Below are 18,073 nucleotides of genomic sequence, written 5' to 3'. Positions count from 1 at the left end.
TATTTCCCAGATGAATGCTATGGAATTTTGTCTTGTTAAAGGAAGGTTATATTTTGTGTAAATTGTGACAATATTTCACAGATAAATACTATTCAATTGTGTCCTGTTAAAGGGAGGTTATATTTTGGTTATACTTTGTAAGTATTGAGACAGTATTTCATAGACAGATTGTCATGGAATTTTGTCTCATGAAGGGGAGGTTATCAACATAAATTCATTTTAGAGAAGGTATATAGGATTTTTTTTCTGCGACACATGCCTGTCTGTGTTTATATTTACAAAATAAATGATTGTCAGTACATTATTATATTTGTACAGTATAATGTAATAAAATGAAACATACGATAGACAATTCTTTAAAGGGGCACTAGCTGTCAAATTCATTGTCACCGATTTGACTCAAATTAACATATTTGACTTATAACAATGTAAAACATTTATCCAAACTATCAAAAAACTACAATAAATAGTTTACAGAGCATGGGGTAGATAATATATAGGTTCGTTTCGTGTGTATTTTAGTCCAGACGCCATCTAAATTCTAATTAACTATCGATTTGACCTCAGATGACCATATAAGCGCTGTTAGCATCAATAATGATATGAATAGATTAAACAGCACGTGCAATTGGATTTTTATAGGTCTGTTTGATTTTATTTTATAGATTAAAAATAGAAATTTTTCATTCAACTGACCATTTTGGTCATGTTGACTTATTTGTAAATCTTACTTTGCTGAACATTATTGCTGTTTACAGTTTATCTCTATCTATAATAATGTTCAAGATAATAACCAAAAACAGTAAAATTTCCTTAAAATTACCATTTTAGGGACAGCAACCCAACAACGGGTTGTCTGATTCATCTGAAAATTTCAGGGCAGATAGATCTTAAGCCAAAAACTAAAACTTTCATATAGTAAAGCTTTTTCAGGAACAGAATTTCATAGTGAAATATTGTCCAGAAGGAGGTGACAAAATTTCTTGTACAAAGACACTATTTCATAATGAAATATCGTCCAAAACAATATTTCATTACAAAATACTGTCAGTGGACAATATTTTATATAAAATTTTGTCTGACAGACAATATTTCATGGAGGACAATACCTTATGTTACAAGAGCACTCCAGAATAGCGAACAATAGAGGGATGTGAGTTTAACTGTATGTGCAGTGATCTATTATTGTTTATATCCACATCTTTTTTTCACTGTTGGTTAGTTGTCTCATAGAAAATCATATTTTATTTTTTATTTCTTGGACACAAATGTTAAATTTGAGTAAGTAAGACAGTTTAAATTGTAAAACATGATTTAATCACTAAAATTCATTTGGAGATTTCATATTTAAATGCCCACTCCAGTTCACATCAGTCACTTAATATTGACAATTCTAGAATAATATATACATATATATATGGCCACTATTTAAAGGTTTTTAAAATCAAAAGATGACAAATAAAGACAACAGTAGTATATACCGCTGTAACAGTTAGGCATGTGATCTATATGATAAAATGTAAATTTTTCTTTTCATTCAATACTACACTAAAACGTGGTATGAAAAAATTGGATACAAATATTCTTAAGTACCTACAGAAACAAAATATGTCTCATCCCAAGCCCAAGTTGTCTCTTTTTAAATAAAATACAAATAGTTCTCAGGCTTTCCTTAAACAATTGGCTTCATGTTTCTCAAATGGTTTGGTCATGCATAGCCACTAACTGTGAAGGTTTTACAGCAAAATGTATATGTTAACTGACAATAAAATAATATTAAAATTTATTCACTAACAATATTTCTTTCAACCTAATGCAACAAATAGGTATCACAATTGATAAAATTTACAGTTACTTTATCATATATATAAAATAAATCCCAATTTAAAGGGCTCTGATCATAATCATTTTTCAGTCCTAACCATTTCTGTAATCTGAATGAGATATTATAGTTAAATGGTTATGATGGATGAAACAACATATTTTAAGCGTAAAATGACTCAAAGACGTTAGAAGCATAGCAAAAGGTTCTTTGCCAATATGATGAATTGATCAACCATGAAATAGCCTGGTGTTCAAAAAATTGTGATACACCAAAATCAGTCAATTGAATTGGACAATACAGGTAAGGATGACCAACTGAATTATCTTTGTTTATGCATAAAATGCATATTTTTTAAATGGCTGCCCAATAAGATCACACAGATCCCCTTTGCATTAAAGCATATTTTAACATGCCTCAAATGTGAAAAATTTATATACAGAACTGATTAAGCTAAAAAAAATGTCACTTTTAATTAAAGGATGTGATATGCATGTGACCCAGAGCCTGCTCAAGGTCAATGACTGAAATCAATGAAAGATGTTTTTTTTAATTCTGAATGTGATCAAATAAAGAAAAAAAAATTGGTAAATTAAAAAAAAATTCAAGGTTTTGGAAGCAAACTTGTAAAATATATTTTCCTTGAATAAGAAAAAAATATATCAAAATTCAAATGCCAATACAACCCTGTCTTACATAATCATGACATGAAGATTATAATAACGATTTAAGATCTCTGATAGAACTATTATATTTTGTAATTTTTATTTTTCAATGGCCAGCATTTTTATATCTGTAATTGTAATCTTGAACAATTTACAATCAGTAAGAAAGCTCAATTCTTAAAATTCCATTAAATTTCAAATACAAAAGAGTAATATTAATATTGAATATATTTTTTCGATTATAATAAGTCAAATTTACAGAGTTTGATCAATGATAACTTGAGTGTTAACCTTCTGCTGCACTTGTGTTAAACTACAGAAATTTTATGACCTCATGCATCGGTGGGTAATTTTTTTTTACTTCTTATTATCCCTGAATCAAAGAATATTTCATTATAAATGTGCTTCACAGAATATAAGAATATTTTCATTATAAATAATATGCTTCACAGAATCTAAGAATATTTTTTAAACCGCCTTAACAAAGCTGGTTATATATTCTTCTGCGAAATTTCATATTCCAGAAAATTGAAAGTCAATATTTCAACAATTGCAATGTGACTGTACAACAGATTCAACAATTGCAATGTGACTGTACAACAGATTCAACAATTGTAATGTGACTGTACAACAGATTCAAAAATTGCAATGTGACTGTACAACAGATTCAACAAACTGCTGACTCAGCAATTAAAATGGACATAAAATATGGTATAAGCACAACACGTAAAGCTATATACATAAAACAAGCACCTATATCTTAATACATATGCTATCATGTAACAACCTCTATATGTGCATATTATAATTATTTATGTGTTATAAAAATACAAATAAACTTTTTATAAAATTTAACATATGAGTATTAATGAGACAAAGTACACGTTTTCTGAATTTCATTTGATCTTTGAAAAATCACAACCTGTTAACAACATTAACAATTAACATTAACACAACTGATCATGATTAAGGTTAACATGATTTTTCTGATTATGGTTCTTCGTGTGATAACATTTTGTTTAATGATTTATGAGAATGCACATTTTTTGTGTCTGTAAAACTCAACAATCTAAATTGAATTAAAAACAATAAAATTATTAATTTAACAAAACTTTTATAAACTTTAACATCACATAAAATGAACAAAACAAATAACAAGGTGACCTTTATAAAAGTTTCAACATGATTTGAAATGCTTAACAGCAAAAATAATTCAGATTTCCCATTATTTTTTTCGCAAGTGGAAAATTTAGTTTTTAGTTTCAAACATTTCAGGGTTATATTTATATTGCTGCAAGCTTAGTATTTCACATTGCATTTTTTATAGTCACAACTAGGTAGCATTGCTTTATACAGCTAACAATTTTTTAAAATGCTTGTGTTAAAATGTAAATATTAAAACTTCACAACATGAATTTAAAACAGAAAACAAATAAAATCTCATTTGCTGTATTGCCATTATGACATTTAAAGATAGCCTTAAAAATTCCTGATTTTCTCATTTCCTGATACTGGAAAACAGTACACAATACAACACACATGTTTTAAATAAGTGTATGCATACGTAAGTATATAATATATTACAACTGATATCAATATTTACAACTTATTTTACAACCTACACAAATAAATTACACTGAGAACACACAGAAGGCTGTATTACAATGAGAACACACAGAAGGATGAATGGAACACATAAAAACATAAATGTTTAAAAACAGCTTACTTTAAATGCAGAATTTATTGCGATGTTTCTATTTCTGCGAAAAAATGCAACTCTGTATATTAATTTACATAATTTAAACTTGCATTTAATAAAATTTCATATGATATAAACAAGATTTTTCAGAATTTCGCAAAAACTAAAATCTCTTTCTTGTCTAAAATGTAAAAACCGCAATAAAAAATGCACCCAATATTTCTGAATTTACAGTATATTAAAATTTATGCTGTGCCTCCATGTGTACATATATCCTTCATATAGCTTACTATGAGGGTTGCGATGGGGGTTCTTAATTTCTGTATTATCAAATTTTAGCCATTTGTCTTTGTTCTTTGTAAATTTTGCTCACTTTTCTATTTTCTATATCTTTTTGGCCTATTTTTCTCTTTTCTTAAATATTTAGGCCCATTTTTTCTGCAGCATGAGTCCCATATTTTCTATAATGTAAACCTTATTCCGACTCTCAACTACAGAGCGTTTCCTCAAAGCACATTTTATCACAGAGCGTCGTATGCCTCTCTATATCACTACCTTGCTTCAACCTAATAATCCATTCATTTTTCTATAAATTCTATCTAAAATTCATATGTCTACTCTAATTTAACGTGTTTTCTCTAATTTAATGTGTGTACTTGTGTATTTGAAAACAAAAATTAATTTATTCATTTTAAACAACAAAAAAATAATCACACTTTTATTTTTAACTTACTGACAGAAACCTTTAAAAAATTGGTAAATTGAGAAAAACTCACTAAAAAAGAGGTATTAAATGATTTTAAATACAAAGTAATTGATAAATGTAAATACACATAAAAATAGTACAACAGACACAAAAAACTGTCAAGTTTTCCTGTTGAATACATGTATTGGCACTAACTTATGGTTTTAGATTGGAGACAAAAAAAATAGTTGTTTTGCAGTTCTTCAATGACATTTTAAAAAAGTTCTGAAATAAATAATACAAAATCATAAGAATATTCCGCAATTAAATTATATGTGTAAACCTGATTTCTCTTTTTTATACAGTTCTCCCTGATTGTAATTTTTGCAGACTTGATCTACTAAGTCATATTTCAAAATCAAGTTTGGGCTATTCCATTATATGAAATGATGGAGGGTAGGGATGGAAATTTTATTTATGAACAAGGATCTTTGGTCGTTTATTGTTATTTGACAATTTGATGCAAGAGGGTCTGGTTGGGGTTTACGGAATAGAAAATTACATGCAAAAATATACAATAAATGACTCTGCCCCCTCTATAAAAAAAAATGGAAAAAATAAGCCAAAAATAAAGAGAAGACACTAAAAGGCAAAATAAAGAATAGACAAAAAGCATCTAAAAAATCAAAGACCCCGAATAAGACCTTATATTTAAGCAAAGTTACTCAAAGACAGAATGTTTCTTGGACATCCTCCCCCATCAACCTACATTCCAAATAATGGAATAGTCCTTTAAGTAAATATTTTATTTTACAACAGGGTTAACATTTGATATATTTCATTTTTTTCATGAAAATGATAGGGTGATTTTATTTCAAGCCAATCTTTTCCTTGCTATTTTTACATTTTCACATACACTGTATACCGTTACAAATATTGCACACATTTATGTATTGAGTTTAAAAAATGCTAACACAAAAGATCAATCTTAAGACCCTGGGGATAAAAAAAAATAATTGCAGATATTCCATGACAAAGCTAATTTCAACCGATAAAGCAGAGTATTTAAATAAAATTTATCTTCTTAACAAGTTATCAATTTAGTGAAATTCTTGGTCTTTACAAATATTTGAAATCTTTCAAGTGTTTTCTTATAAATGATCTGTGTCAACCTTGATCAGCCCAGCTTAGATTTTTAAATTATGAACCAACTGCCGTCCTTAGTATAAGGTTTTGAATGATACACAAATATCAAATACAATAAAATGTTAGTTATACATTAATAAAACAATACAACACATTGCACAAGTACATATCACTATGACATTAAAATACACATATATGAGAATAAATTTTGTATTTTCACAATCAATTAAAAAACACAAAATAAATGCTGTGAAAGCAGATATTTATTTGCACCAATAAAGATGTCTATACTGGCTTGAATAGAGAATATATCACTTTGTGTGGAGAATTCTTTTTTTTCTAATTCTTCAAATTCCTTACTTTTCTTTCTGACCCCACATTGGCGTAAATTGGCCACATTATTTATTTAATACTGTTTTCTTTCTCCATCTCCTGGCAAGATTTTTGATTGAAGCCACTTTAAAACGTCAGCATTTTCAGGAATATCCAAGTCTTGTTAAAGCCATCTTTTTCCGTAATCTTACCAATTCATAAAATACTTCTTTATCTAAAATGAAAGAAAATCATAATTGATTGATTTTTAGCACTACTCTGGGGCTAGATTTATTGCAAGAGATAATCAGGAACCTTTGGTAGAAAACAGACACACAAAACATCAGTATTGACAGGCTTAAGATACGATTGCCTTTGCCTCTATGAAAAACATAAAGGATTGTTTTGATCACATTTTGTAAGTTGAAATATAAGTAGGCAATATAGGAAAGGTGTACTGACATAAGTAGTCTCTAAACACATTAGCTCCATGGAGCTTTGGTTAGTAGAAGCCATATTAACTATGTGTATCAGTGAGAAAAATGTAAAAGCATAAAAATATAGTATATACCAATACACATAATTAACAGCGCCTGGTGATGTTTGATAGCCTGACCGGTTTCGGTCCATAAAGGACCCTCATCAGAGACAGAATGGTGGATTAATGTTTGCACCCTATTTATATAGATATGGTAACTGGCAGTTGAGTCAACCGGCGGTTGCGTTAACCGGCTGTTGAGTTGACCAGCGGTTGAGTTAACCGGTGGTTGAGTTAACCGGCGGTTGAGTTAAACGGCGGTTTAGTTAAATGGCAGTTGAGTTAACCGGCGGTTGAGTTAACCGGCGGTTGAGTTAACCGGCGGTTGAGTTAACTGGTGGTTGAGTACTGGCGGTTGAGTTAACCGGTGAAAAATCCCAGTGGGATTTTCCATGGTTACAATTATCTATATTAAGCTAATGTTCATGTTACAGTAAACTTTTTGACATGTTACGGTAAACATTTTTACACTATATGGTAAACATGTGACCTGATGATATAACCATATTTGGGCTTAAGCATTGGATAAAGGGTGTTTTAATAATTTAAGAAGTACATAGTTATCATTTAGTCTTGATCTTTGGCTTAGGGTGCAATCAACAGTTTTTTTTCTATGACGTCATATTTTGAGGGACCATGCATATGTGACCCTTACTGGTGGACTGATTAATAAAGATACTTGTATAAAACTAGATATCACTGGAATCAGAATGTTCTCTAGTTTATAATGAAATAAAAATAATGTGTACTTTTAATATATTATAAAAACTTCATCCAATGAACATAGGGGAAAAAAGGTATAATTTTAACATAAAAAACTTGAAATCAGGTCAAGTGCACACCCATGAAGACATGATCCATGCACATTTTTCATAATCAAAACTGTATGAATTTTGTAGGTTTTTACCTGGCCTTTCAAAATAAATCTTGTTTCAGGGTACGGTTTCCTGCTCCAAAAAGAGCTACAGTGGCTGCAAATAAGTTTTCAATTTTCACAGCTGAAAAAACAGACTGTTTACAGTGTTGTCTCCCCTCAAAACATGTTTATTTAATATAATTTTTAAAATTATTTCAATCATTCAACCTGTTTTAATTGAAAGCTAATTAACTAATTTTTACAATCAAATACAAAAAACATGATACTTTTTCACCAAGTAAGTAAATAAACAGGGTTTTTCCTCCATGGTTATTTTTAGACGGGGAATAACCCCTAGTTTTTAGTACGAAACTGTTTATAGCACCCTTAAGGCAAAACTTTGTATGCGACAAATTAAAATTTCTCAGCTTTTCTGAATCTGTACACTATACCGATTAAAATGATGTCTTACTTTAAGGATTGTGACCACAAATAGTGAAACTACAGCTCTTTTTTTATGTCGCGTAGTAATGGCATTTTGGCCAGTGGCAAACAGTTTAACTGGCAAATTCCAAACATTTCCTCTATCCCTTTTTCATCAGTTTTACAAAGAAAATAAATCATAAAACAGGGTTTCTTTTGAATAAATAGAATAAAAACTATGAAATTAGCATGAATAAAGGTACTTAAAGCATATTTTGTACCTAGTATCATATGAACTAAGATAAGGCTGAGTTGAGAAAAATATTGAAATGGTGTTTTTCTTAGGAATGGCACTTGTACCTTATTGACTATAAAAAGTACCAAATATACAATATAATGAATAAAAATGTATGTTACTCTGATCAGTAGTAAAGGTCAAAGTAGAAAAAATCTACACTTTTCATGTGCAACTTTTAGTTTCAATATATGAGAGATTGAATAAAAATATCATGACGTCGCAAAAAGACGAAAAACTTCAATAGTCGCACAGAGTCTGGTTTTCTTATTTCTGGTTGCTATGTACAAATCTGTAATATTTGCATTAAATGTACCAAACTGATGCTTTTAAATTAATGTATACATGTCATATAATATTTTTCAAAATAATTTTACTATATTTGCTAACACATTTCTTTGCTAAAACATCATTATATTTTATGTTTGTCCCTTTAAGGGTGCAATCAACAGTTTTTTTTCTATGACGTCATGTTTTGAGGGACCATGCATATGTGACCCTTACTGGTGGACTGATTAATAAAGATACTTGTATAAAACTAGATATCACTGGAATCAGAATGTTCTCTAGTTTATAATGAAATAAAAATAATGTGTACTTTTAATATATTATAAAAACTTCATCCAATGAACATGGGGGAAAAAAGGTATAATTTTAACATAAAAAACTTGAAATCAGGTCAAGTGCACACCCATGAAGACATGATCCATGCACATTTTTCATAATCAAAACTGTATGAATTTTGTAGGTTTTTACCTGGCCTTTCAAAAAAATCTTGTTTCAGGGTACGGTTTCCTGCTCCAAAAAGAGCTACAGTGGCTGCAAATAAGTTTTCAATTTTCACAGCTGAAAAAACAGACTGTTTACAGTGTTGTCTCCCCTCAAAACATGTTTATTTAATATAATTTTTAAAATTATTTCAATCATTCAACCTGTTTTAATTGAAAGCTAATTAACTAATTTTTACAATCAAATACAAAAAACATGATACTTTTTCACCAAGTAAGTAAATAAACAGGGTTTTTCCTCCATGGTTATTTTTAGACGGGGAATAACCCCTAGTTTTTAGTACGAAACTGTTTATAGCACCCTTATGATCCACCTAAATATCAAGTCTTGGAATAGTATTTCATGGTAGTTATGTGATCTTAATATTTGGCTTATGATACACCTAAATATCAAGTCTTGAAATAGTACTTCCTAGTAGTCATGCAGTCTTGACCTCAGGCTTATGATACACCTGTATATCAAGTCTTGAAATAGTAATTCATGGTAGTCATGCAGTCTTGATCTTTGGCTTATGATACACCTAAATATCAAGCCTAATAATAGTATTTCATGGTAGTCATGCAGTCTTGACGTTTTAGCTTGTGATACACCAAAACATCAAGTCAAAACTATTACCCCTCCCCCTAACCAAACAAAATGTGTTTAGAGACTACTTATGTCAGTACACCTTTCCTATATTGCCTATTGATTTTTCACTGGCATAGGAGCTCTAAGCGTAAGCCTAGCGATTACCTGAAATTGATGTATATATGTAATACCTACATTACAAACTTAAGGTGTTGAAAACTTTTTAACACTGAGGATTAATATTCATCTACCTTTGATCTTGAAAGGAGTACTAAAGGCTTAAATGAAGCATTCTCAATAAGAACCCCCCCCTAAACCAAATTTTGTTTGGTTAGAGGGGGGATAATAGTTTTGACTTGATGTTTTGGTGTATCACAAGCTAAAACGTCAAGACTGCATGACTACCATGAAATACTATTATTAGACTTGATATTTAGGTGTATCATAAGCCAAAGATCAAGACTGCATGACTACCATGAATTACTATTTCAAGACTTGATATACAGGTGTATCATAAGCCTGAGGTCAAGACTGCATGACTACTAGGAAGTACTATTTCAAGACTTGATATTTAGGTGTATCATAAGCCAAATATTAAGATCACATAACTACCATGAAATACTATTCCAAGACTTGATATTTAGGTAGATCATAAGCCAAAGATCAAGACTAAATGATTACTATGTACTTCTTAAATTATTAAAACACCATTTATCCAATGCTAAAGCCCAAATATGGTTATATCATCAGGTCACATGTTTACCATATAGTGTAAAAATGTTTACCGTAACATGTCAAAAAGTTTACTGTAACATGAACATTAGCTTAATATAGATAATTGTAACCATGGAAAATCCCACTGGGATTTTTCACTGGTTAACTCAACCGCCGGTCAACTCAACCGCCAGTTAACTCAACCGCCAATCAACTCAACCGCCGGTTAACTCAACCACCGGTCAACTCAACCGCCGGTTAACGCAACCGCCGGTTGACTCAACCGCCGGTTACCATATCTATATAAATAGGGTGCAAACATTAATCCACCATTCTGCCTCTGATGAAGGTCCTTTATGGACCGAAACCGGTCAGGCTATCAAACATCACCAGGCGCTGTTAATTATGTGTATTGGTATATACTATATTTTTATGCTTTGAAATATAAGTATACTATTTTTCTCCTGTAAAAATTGTTTAATAGATTTTGGAAACAATTAGCATGATAATACGAAACTTCATTTGAACTTCAGTCGATTGTTTTTACTCATTGACAGTTATACCACAAATCTTTGTTTTTTTTTTATGATACTGTTGTTGAAACTTAAACCATGTAGTCACCAAGACAAAGAATAACCAAGAACTATATGTTTCATGTACATTTTGCCTTTTAAACTTGATCAACATAATTAGCTTACCCATGTTAATGTCTTATTTTTAACAATATGAAATACATGTTCTTATCTTCTTGTATCAATTAATCTTTGACACAAACAAATGTGTCCAATTTACAGGGTGGACAAACACAGTTTTATACATCATTTTCATGAAGCAAAATCCTGAATTGTAGTGTACTTTTAATAATTCTTACTTCTTTCCTTTCCCCCAAAATAGTTTAATATAGATCATGTTACACAGAAAAATTATTCACCATTTTAATTTACTGCATATATAGCCGTGGTGTAGTGGTTAGTGCATCGGACTACTAACACAAAGGTTCCTGGTTCGATTCCCGTTTGGGATGAAAATTTCAGGAATTCAATTTTCGGCTCTCCCTTGACACCATTTGCGAGAATGGTCTTGAGGAAACGATGATAGTCCGTCGGACGGGGACGATAAATGGCTGGCCCGTGTTAAGAGAGAGCCATATCTCTTGCACGTTAAAGACACCCTTGTAGATTTCGAAAAAGAGTAGGCTAATGCCGCTACAAGGCAGCACTCGCACTCGCAAAGTGGAAAGGGATTAATATAAGTTGTAAAACTTGTTTCCCAATCCACTATAAATAAATATGTTTAAACTAAACTACTGCATATATAAATGGATACCTTTCTGTGCCTTTCATTAAAAAAATGTCTAAACAGAACATTTGCACATCATTTTATTCATTGAGCTTCCACAGTCAAATGAAAATCTTTTGACTAACAAATAATATTCTTGTCATTGAATAGGAAAACATTGTCAGATGTTATTTGTTTGCATCTTGTTTGAATGCAAAATTTTATGGTTTAAGTCAATAATATAGAAAATACTTATTTTTTTTATTTTTCAAAAGACATTTTGATCCTACTGTGGATTCATTATTATCTGTTGGGTACCAATTTTCGTGGGTACAGGTAAACCAAGAAATTAAATGTTCAACGAGTTACAAATTTCATATAGGATTAATAGGATTTATATGCAGAGATAGGTCAAACTACGAAATGAAAAAACCAATAAAAATGCAAGTTTTCATCAATCCATGACAAGGGATAACTTAGAATAAATAAAATCACAATATTTTTTTCAGAAATAAAGAATCAAATATGATGATCCCTCTTGTAATTCTGTTGGTAAAGATATTAAAGACTACGGATTTTGATGGTACCTGTTTAATGTAAACTATATTAACGTACCTTCATTTTTAACTAAACCTTGTTGTATATATCTAATATAAGTATAATAATCACATACAGCTGCAATCTGCAAATAACACATAAAATGAAATTAAAATATGGTCATTTATATATTTAATTCTGTCTCATTGACATATACCCGACATCTTGTACTTTTACATTGAAATGAATGTTTAAATATTTAAAAAAAAAGAAATATCTAAAAAAAAGAAAAAGAAAAGAGTTCTTAAGTCCAAGAGTTGCACAAATTTTACATGCTCATGGCTGATATAAACTTACAATATAAGTTTCATAAAAATCTAGAAAGAATTGTGCACATGAGAGCACTTGCAATTGAATTTTGTGTATATTAATATTTCAATGAGTAAACCATCACAATTTGCACAGACTTTTGTGTACCTTAAATATTGAACATCATTTATTCCTTTATTCAGGAATCTAATGTTCAGTAGTTGTCGTTTGTTGATGTGGTTCATACATTTTTCTCCTTTCTCATTTTTTATATAGATTAGACCGTTGGATTTCCCCTTTGTGAATGCTTTAACAATAATAGTCATTTTTGGGGCCCTTTCAAGCTTGCTGTTTGATGTACGTCTATGCTCCATGTTGAAGATAGTACTTTAACCTATATTGGTTTACTTTTATAATTTGTGACCTGGATGGAGAGCTGTCTCATTGGCCCTCATACCAAATATTCTTATATCTATGTGGTATATACCTACCCTATTTCTACACAGCTGAGATATAGAATACCACTCAGGCTCATCACCTAATCTAATTTTGTAGTTACATAGTTTATTATTTTCGGTTAATCTACACTTCCTTGGATATGAATTGTCTCCTGGGATTGGTTCTATTGCTAAGGAATTGTTACCTACACATTCCTGCACTCGTTGTGATAACTGGAAAAGAAAAAAGAATTTGTATAATTCTAGAAAATCAAAACCATACATTTATGTGTCATATTTGTTTTTTGAAAATTATTATGTTTTTATGTTTTATATTGGGCCATTTGTTTAAACTGTTTAATTTTCACATTTTTTACCTTGGGGCCTTTTAGTAGACTATATTATATGTGTTTTTCTCATTGTTGAAGGACATATGGTGGCCTATAATTGCTCAGTATCTCTTTATTTCAACTCTGGATGATAATTGACTCTAATGCAGTCATATTCCATCTTCTCATTTTTTTATTAAGTTTTGTAACATTTGACAGTTCCTGTCTTCCACAAATGAATTGTAAAACCTCTGGATCTGAAGCACTTGAAATAACACATTTTTCAGAAACCTTCATTTAGTATAATTGTTTGCCAGTAAAATAAATTGTCTGTTTTCTGTCTGTTTCTTGTGTGTCCCATATCAACTTTCGTTCCGGTAACTAAATGAGAAGACTTTTTAATAGTGTCTCTCTCAAAAATTGTAACTTACTATAACACTGTTTTTTAAGGTTTCATGTGTAACCATTCTTCAGAAGTTTGATCATCATGTATTTCTTTTTATTAACATTGATTGATTGCTGTCTCAATTTAACTGGAACATCTCTTTTAAATATAATACAAGAATTAGCAACATTTAAATAAATATATGTAGACTCATTAAAAAACATTTCATGTACATACATACCTTTGTATTTGCAAAATTTAAACATGGTAAAATATCTTCCATATAAACCCTTGATAAGTATCCATCTTTTCTTTCCATCAGGGGTGTCTGTCTCCAGGCACAAAACTCATCAAAACATACTTGGTCAATCTATAATACATTGCATTTTTATATTATATTAGCAATATTAAAATATTATCATTGTCTAGATAATTCTAAGAACATTTTATCATATGATGCATATTTATGTAGTAAAGAACTTAAAATAATAAAGTCAATACATTTTGCATTAAATGTGCTCTTTAAATTTTTATTCAAGTTTTCTTTCCATAAAATATTTGCGTTTATCTAAACATAATTTGTTAAGCCATGGTACTGATTGCATAAAACAATGCCCACTTTTTGCCAAACAGATTTCTGTCTACAAAGAAAGACAACTCATGTGGACCTGTAAATAAACATTTTCAAAATAAGATTCAACAGATTTGGCAAATCTAGTATTTATTATTTTCTAGCTTATTGATTGGACAATGTAAGTCTGACAAATCTATATCCCTAATACATTTTGCAAAAGAAATTTAAATACCTGCAATACTGCAGCAGAAAACTTTTCAGGCAAATAAATGAAGAAATTTAGTTTAATATTTCCATAAAAAAAAACTAAACTTGTACATTAATTTCTTAATGTATTATATTTCACATTTAAAAGTAAAAATAATTAAGCATAATAATATGCTGCAATACGTCTTTTCTAAAATGGCACTCTTACATAACAAGCATTTTCTTCTTTAAATAATTGTCAAGGGAGATAATTCTATACTACCTTATTGAGAATATAATAGCAGGATACAATTATCTCCCTTTGCAATTTTTTTAAGAGGATAGAATTGTAGATAAGCCAACCCAGTTTTAGTGTTAAGAAAGTTTCCAAAGACAATTTTCTACTACCTCTTTACACCTGTCTGTTTTAGCATCTTGTTCAGCGATTGCCCCTTCTCGAGCCTCTTTTGTGAACTCATGGTGACTGGTAGATCTTCGATGTGTTTTCCAAAATGGTTTCTTACTCTCTTCCTTCTTCCGCATTTCTACTTTGGAAGCAATCTGTGGATGTAGGTGTTTGTTTGGGGAACTTGGGGTGGATGTAAGGACCAACTGTTTCAATGCTTTTAATTCTGCTTGCAAAACATCAATCTACAAAAAAAAGCCACATTTTTTATCAAAAGCAGAATCAGAATAATATAATTTAGTATTTGTCAATGGTTCCAACCTTTTCCGTAAATATATATACATTTTTTTTCATTACAAAAGGCATATATCTAACATTTTTTTACCATTTTCCTGACCATAATTGAGTGATCTTAAATTCATTTTTTCCCATGCTGTGTCAACAAGCATGCACTGTAACAAGGATCTAAACAAGCTGATGATGGATCTATAGCTATTTGTGCTGACTGCTGTGGCAAATTATATGAAATTCAGGACCTGGAAATATTTTTTTTTTTGTTCTAGTTCATGAGGTAACAGTCCACAGGAGTTAATGTCATCCAGAACATATTATGCTGACTCAGGTCCAACCAATTAAATGATGTGTGTAAAGTGAAAAAGTAGCAAATATCAATTTTCCAGTTGATGGTTTAACAAATATGGTAAAAGTGCTTGTCTAAACTCTTTTTATGATTTAAATTTGAAAACAAGTCAGCTATCATTTTTACAGTAAATATTGTTTGCTATTTGTATCTCTTTTTGTTAGGAGGTCTAAGATGACAAACATTTTCCTGATCATAATTTTGTTTTCTCATGTTAATCTTAATTTCCAGGAGTCGATTTCACAAAAAAACTTAAGACTAAGATTGGTCTTAAGTCATGAACAAATCAGTATACTTACGATCAATCTTAGTCGTATGTTTTTTGTGAAATCGACTCCTGGAAAGTATTTTTAATACACAACTGTTTTGGAGGTCACTGAATTTTTCAGGTTGAAAAAATTTCAACAATTTATAAATTTTTTTGATTTTATTGAATATTCTTTGGTGGTTTTTTTTAACAAACCTGTTCATTTGCTTCCTTTAATATTTTTTCTGAATGCATTCTTTTAATATTAGCATCTTGAACCATGTTGTTAGCTTCCTGTGGAAAAATATAAGAAAGTATTTTAAATTTCTACAATTATAATCAAAGTCTATATATAAGTTATGATTGAATTCTACCAAAGATCAGACATATCATAAGTCAGTTTATTAATAATGCCTCATTGGAAATGCCAACCAATGTCACTGATGTTCAAAATTTATACAGTGAAACCTGTTTAAACCAAACCTCTTCGGGACTTAAAATTTTGTCCGGTTTTGGCCGATGTTTGGTTTTATCAGGTTCATAACGCATACAATTTGATATGACGGTGATAAAGAACATGTTAGGTTTATACAGGTTTTTGGTTTAGGCAGGATTCGGTTCAGACAGTTTTCACTGTAATAGGCATACATCAGAATATTTTTTATGAATACAGCTGAATTAGAAGAAAAACGACTATAAAAATTCTGGAATAAAAAAAATAAATTAGATAGTGTATACCTTACTAATGATACCCCTTCCCTATAAGTACTTGGTTAAAAGGAATGAATTAATTTCCTCAGCCTAATATTTTGGATAAAAGATATATTTCATCTCTATTTATCAATTTCTGTGTTCATAAGCACTTTGTGATGATTTTCTGTTCAACGTGTTTAAAATTTTGTGTTTATATTGATTTAGAATAAAACCAAAATAGTACTTACCTCAAAAAGACTGGCTGTGAGATCCTCTAACTCCTCCCCCATCTGATCTCGTACTTTCAATAATTTGTCACATTCTTCATCTTTTAATTTAAGTTCCTGCGGAAAAAAAGGTTTTATCTTAACATGTATAATAAGAATTAACATTTAAGAGGAACACGTTCAGAATCGTGAGATGTCTAGTGAATTCCAAATCATATTTGGCAACTACATTCACTGTGGGTTAAAAATTCCACAATAATCACTTAAATGGAAGATTCTCAAACTTACTGTTAAATTTTTAATGTTATATAATACTAACTATTTTTATAAATTCATTATTGATTCAGATAAAACAGAAATGTGTGTGGAAAACTAATAAAATCTAGAAATTTTCTATATATAAAAAGACTACAAATTCAATACAAATTGCAGAGTCAGAATGGCAACTGCCACTGTGCAAACTTTTAATCACATTCTGACAACATCAAAGATCATGGAATTTATAACCTACAGTATTGCATTTGGTTTCCATTATTTTCGTAGGTAATAATTTTCATTGATAAAAAAAATTTGCTTTTTGGTGGAAATTTGACTATGTGGTTTTACAAAAGGCTGCACACAAGACTATAGATAATTTGTACTCCTTTTAACACTTAACTTTGAGGTTTTTCTGTAACCACAAAATCACTGAAAATTGGTATCATATAGGCTATATAGTATATTCATAAATGCATGCTCTGTTAAATAGCCCTTTTCAAATTGAAACAAATATTGTAAATTAACCTCCTGAGCTTTGTTGAGTTCTGACTGCAGTCTTGAATATGCATGTTCTTTTGCTATCTCCATTGTTTGACTTCGTTTTCTCTGAGCAGCAAATTGAAAGTCATTGGGTAAAATCTCTGACATGGCATGGCGTAATTCACCTCTAGGATGGGTCCGTCTCTTGACCTCTGTAGGGTCATAGTCAACATTAAAATCATCTGGTCTGAAAATAAATTATAGAATAATTATAACCTTTTTAAATGTGTCTAGTTTGCAAACTTTAATCTTAATGTGATCATTTTAAGAGCTTGAGGGTGCACTGTAAATTTTTGGTAAATTTATTCATGAGTTATCTTTTTTCCATTTTTTTTTTCGGTCAGCATTTTTTAACAAAAACTGTTATACAGTCATGGCACTAACAGTCCCATCAATATTTGTTTGCCCTCAGGCTAATTATAATTCTTAAGAAACCCCCTCTGACCTCCCACCCCAAATTGCACACAATAAATTTGTCAAGACTAGTGTTGCATACATGGTCAACATTCTATTATC

General features: G+C 30.2%; 1 protein-coding gene across 4 annotated transcripts in view; it reads right to left on the bottom strand.

Moving 5' to 3' along the window:
• Positions 1-1,294: 1,294 nt before the first annotated feature.
• LOC134687194 (rab-3A-interacting protein-like) overlaps positions 1,295-18,073 on the bottom strand; it is a 39,880-nt gene continuing 23,101 nt past the window's right edge. For all 4 annotated transcript variants that reach the window (XM_063547289.1, XM_063547290.1, XM_063547291.1 and 1 more), the window contains 8 exons: positions 17,543-17,744; positions 16,781-16,876; positions 16,056-16,133; positions 14,955-15,197; positions 14,028-14,156; positions 13,127-13,306; positions 12,405-12,471; positions 1,295-6,564 (listed from right to left, as the gene is read on the bottom strand). In XM_063547289.1, the coding sequence (XP_063403359.1) occupies positions 6,494-6,564; positions 12,405-12,471; positions 13,127-13,306; positions 14,028-14,156; positions 14,955-15,197; positions 16,056-16,133; positions 16,781-16,876; positions 17,543-17,744 (1,066 nt within the window). In that variant the 3' untranslated portion in view covers positions 1,295-6,493. The remainder of the gene's footprint in view (positions 6,565-12,404; positions 12,472-13,126; positions 13,307-14,027; positions 14,157-14,954; positions 15,198-16,055; positions 16,134-16,780; positions 16,877-17,542; positions 17,745-18,073) is intronic.

The sequence above is a fragment of the Mytilus trossulus genome, chromosome 10 (assembly GCF_036588685.1).
Source record: "Mytilus trossulus isolate FHL-02 chromosome 10, PNRI_Mtr1.1.1.hap1, whole genome shotgun sequence".
NCBI lineage: Eukaryota > Metazoa > Mollusca > Bivalvia > Mytilida > Mytilidae > Mytilus > Mytilus trossulus.
The sequence above is the reverse complement of the archived record's forward strand: the minus strand, read 5'-3'. Positions and strand labels throughout refer to the sequence as shown.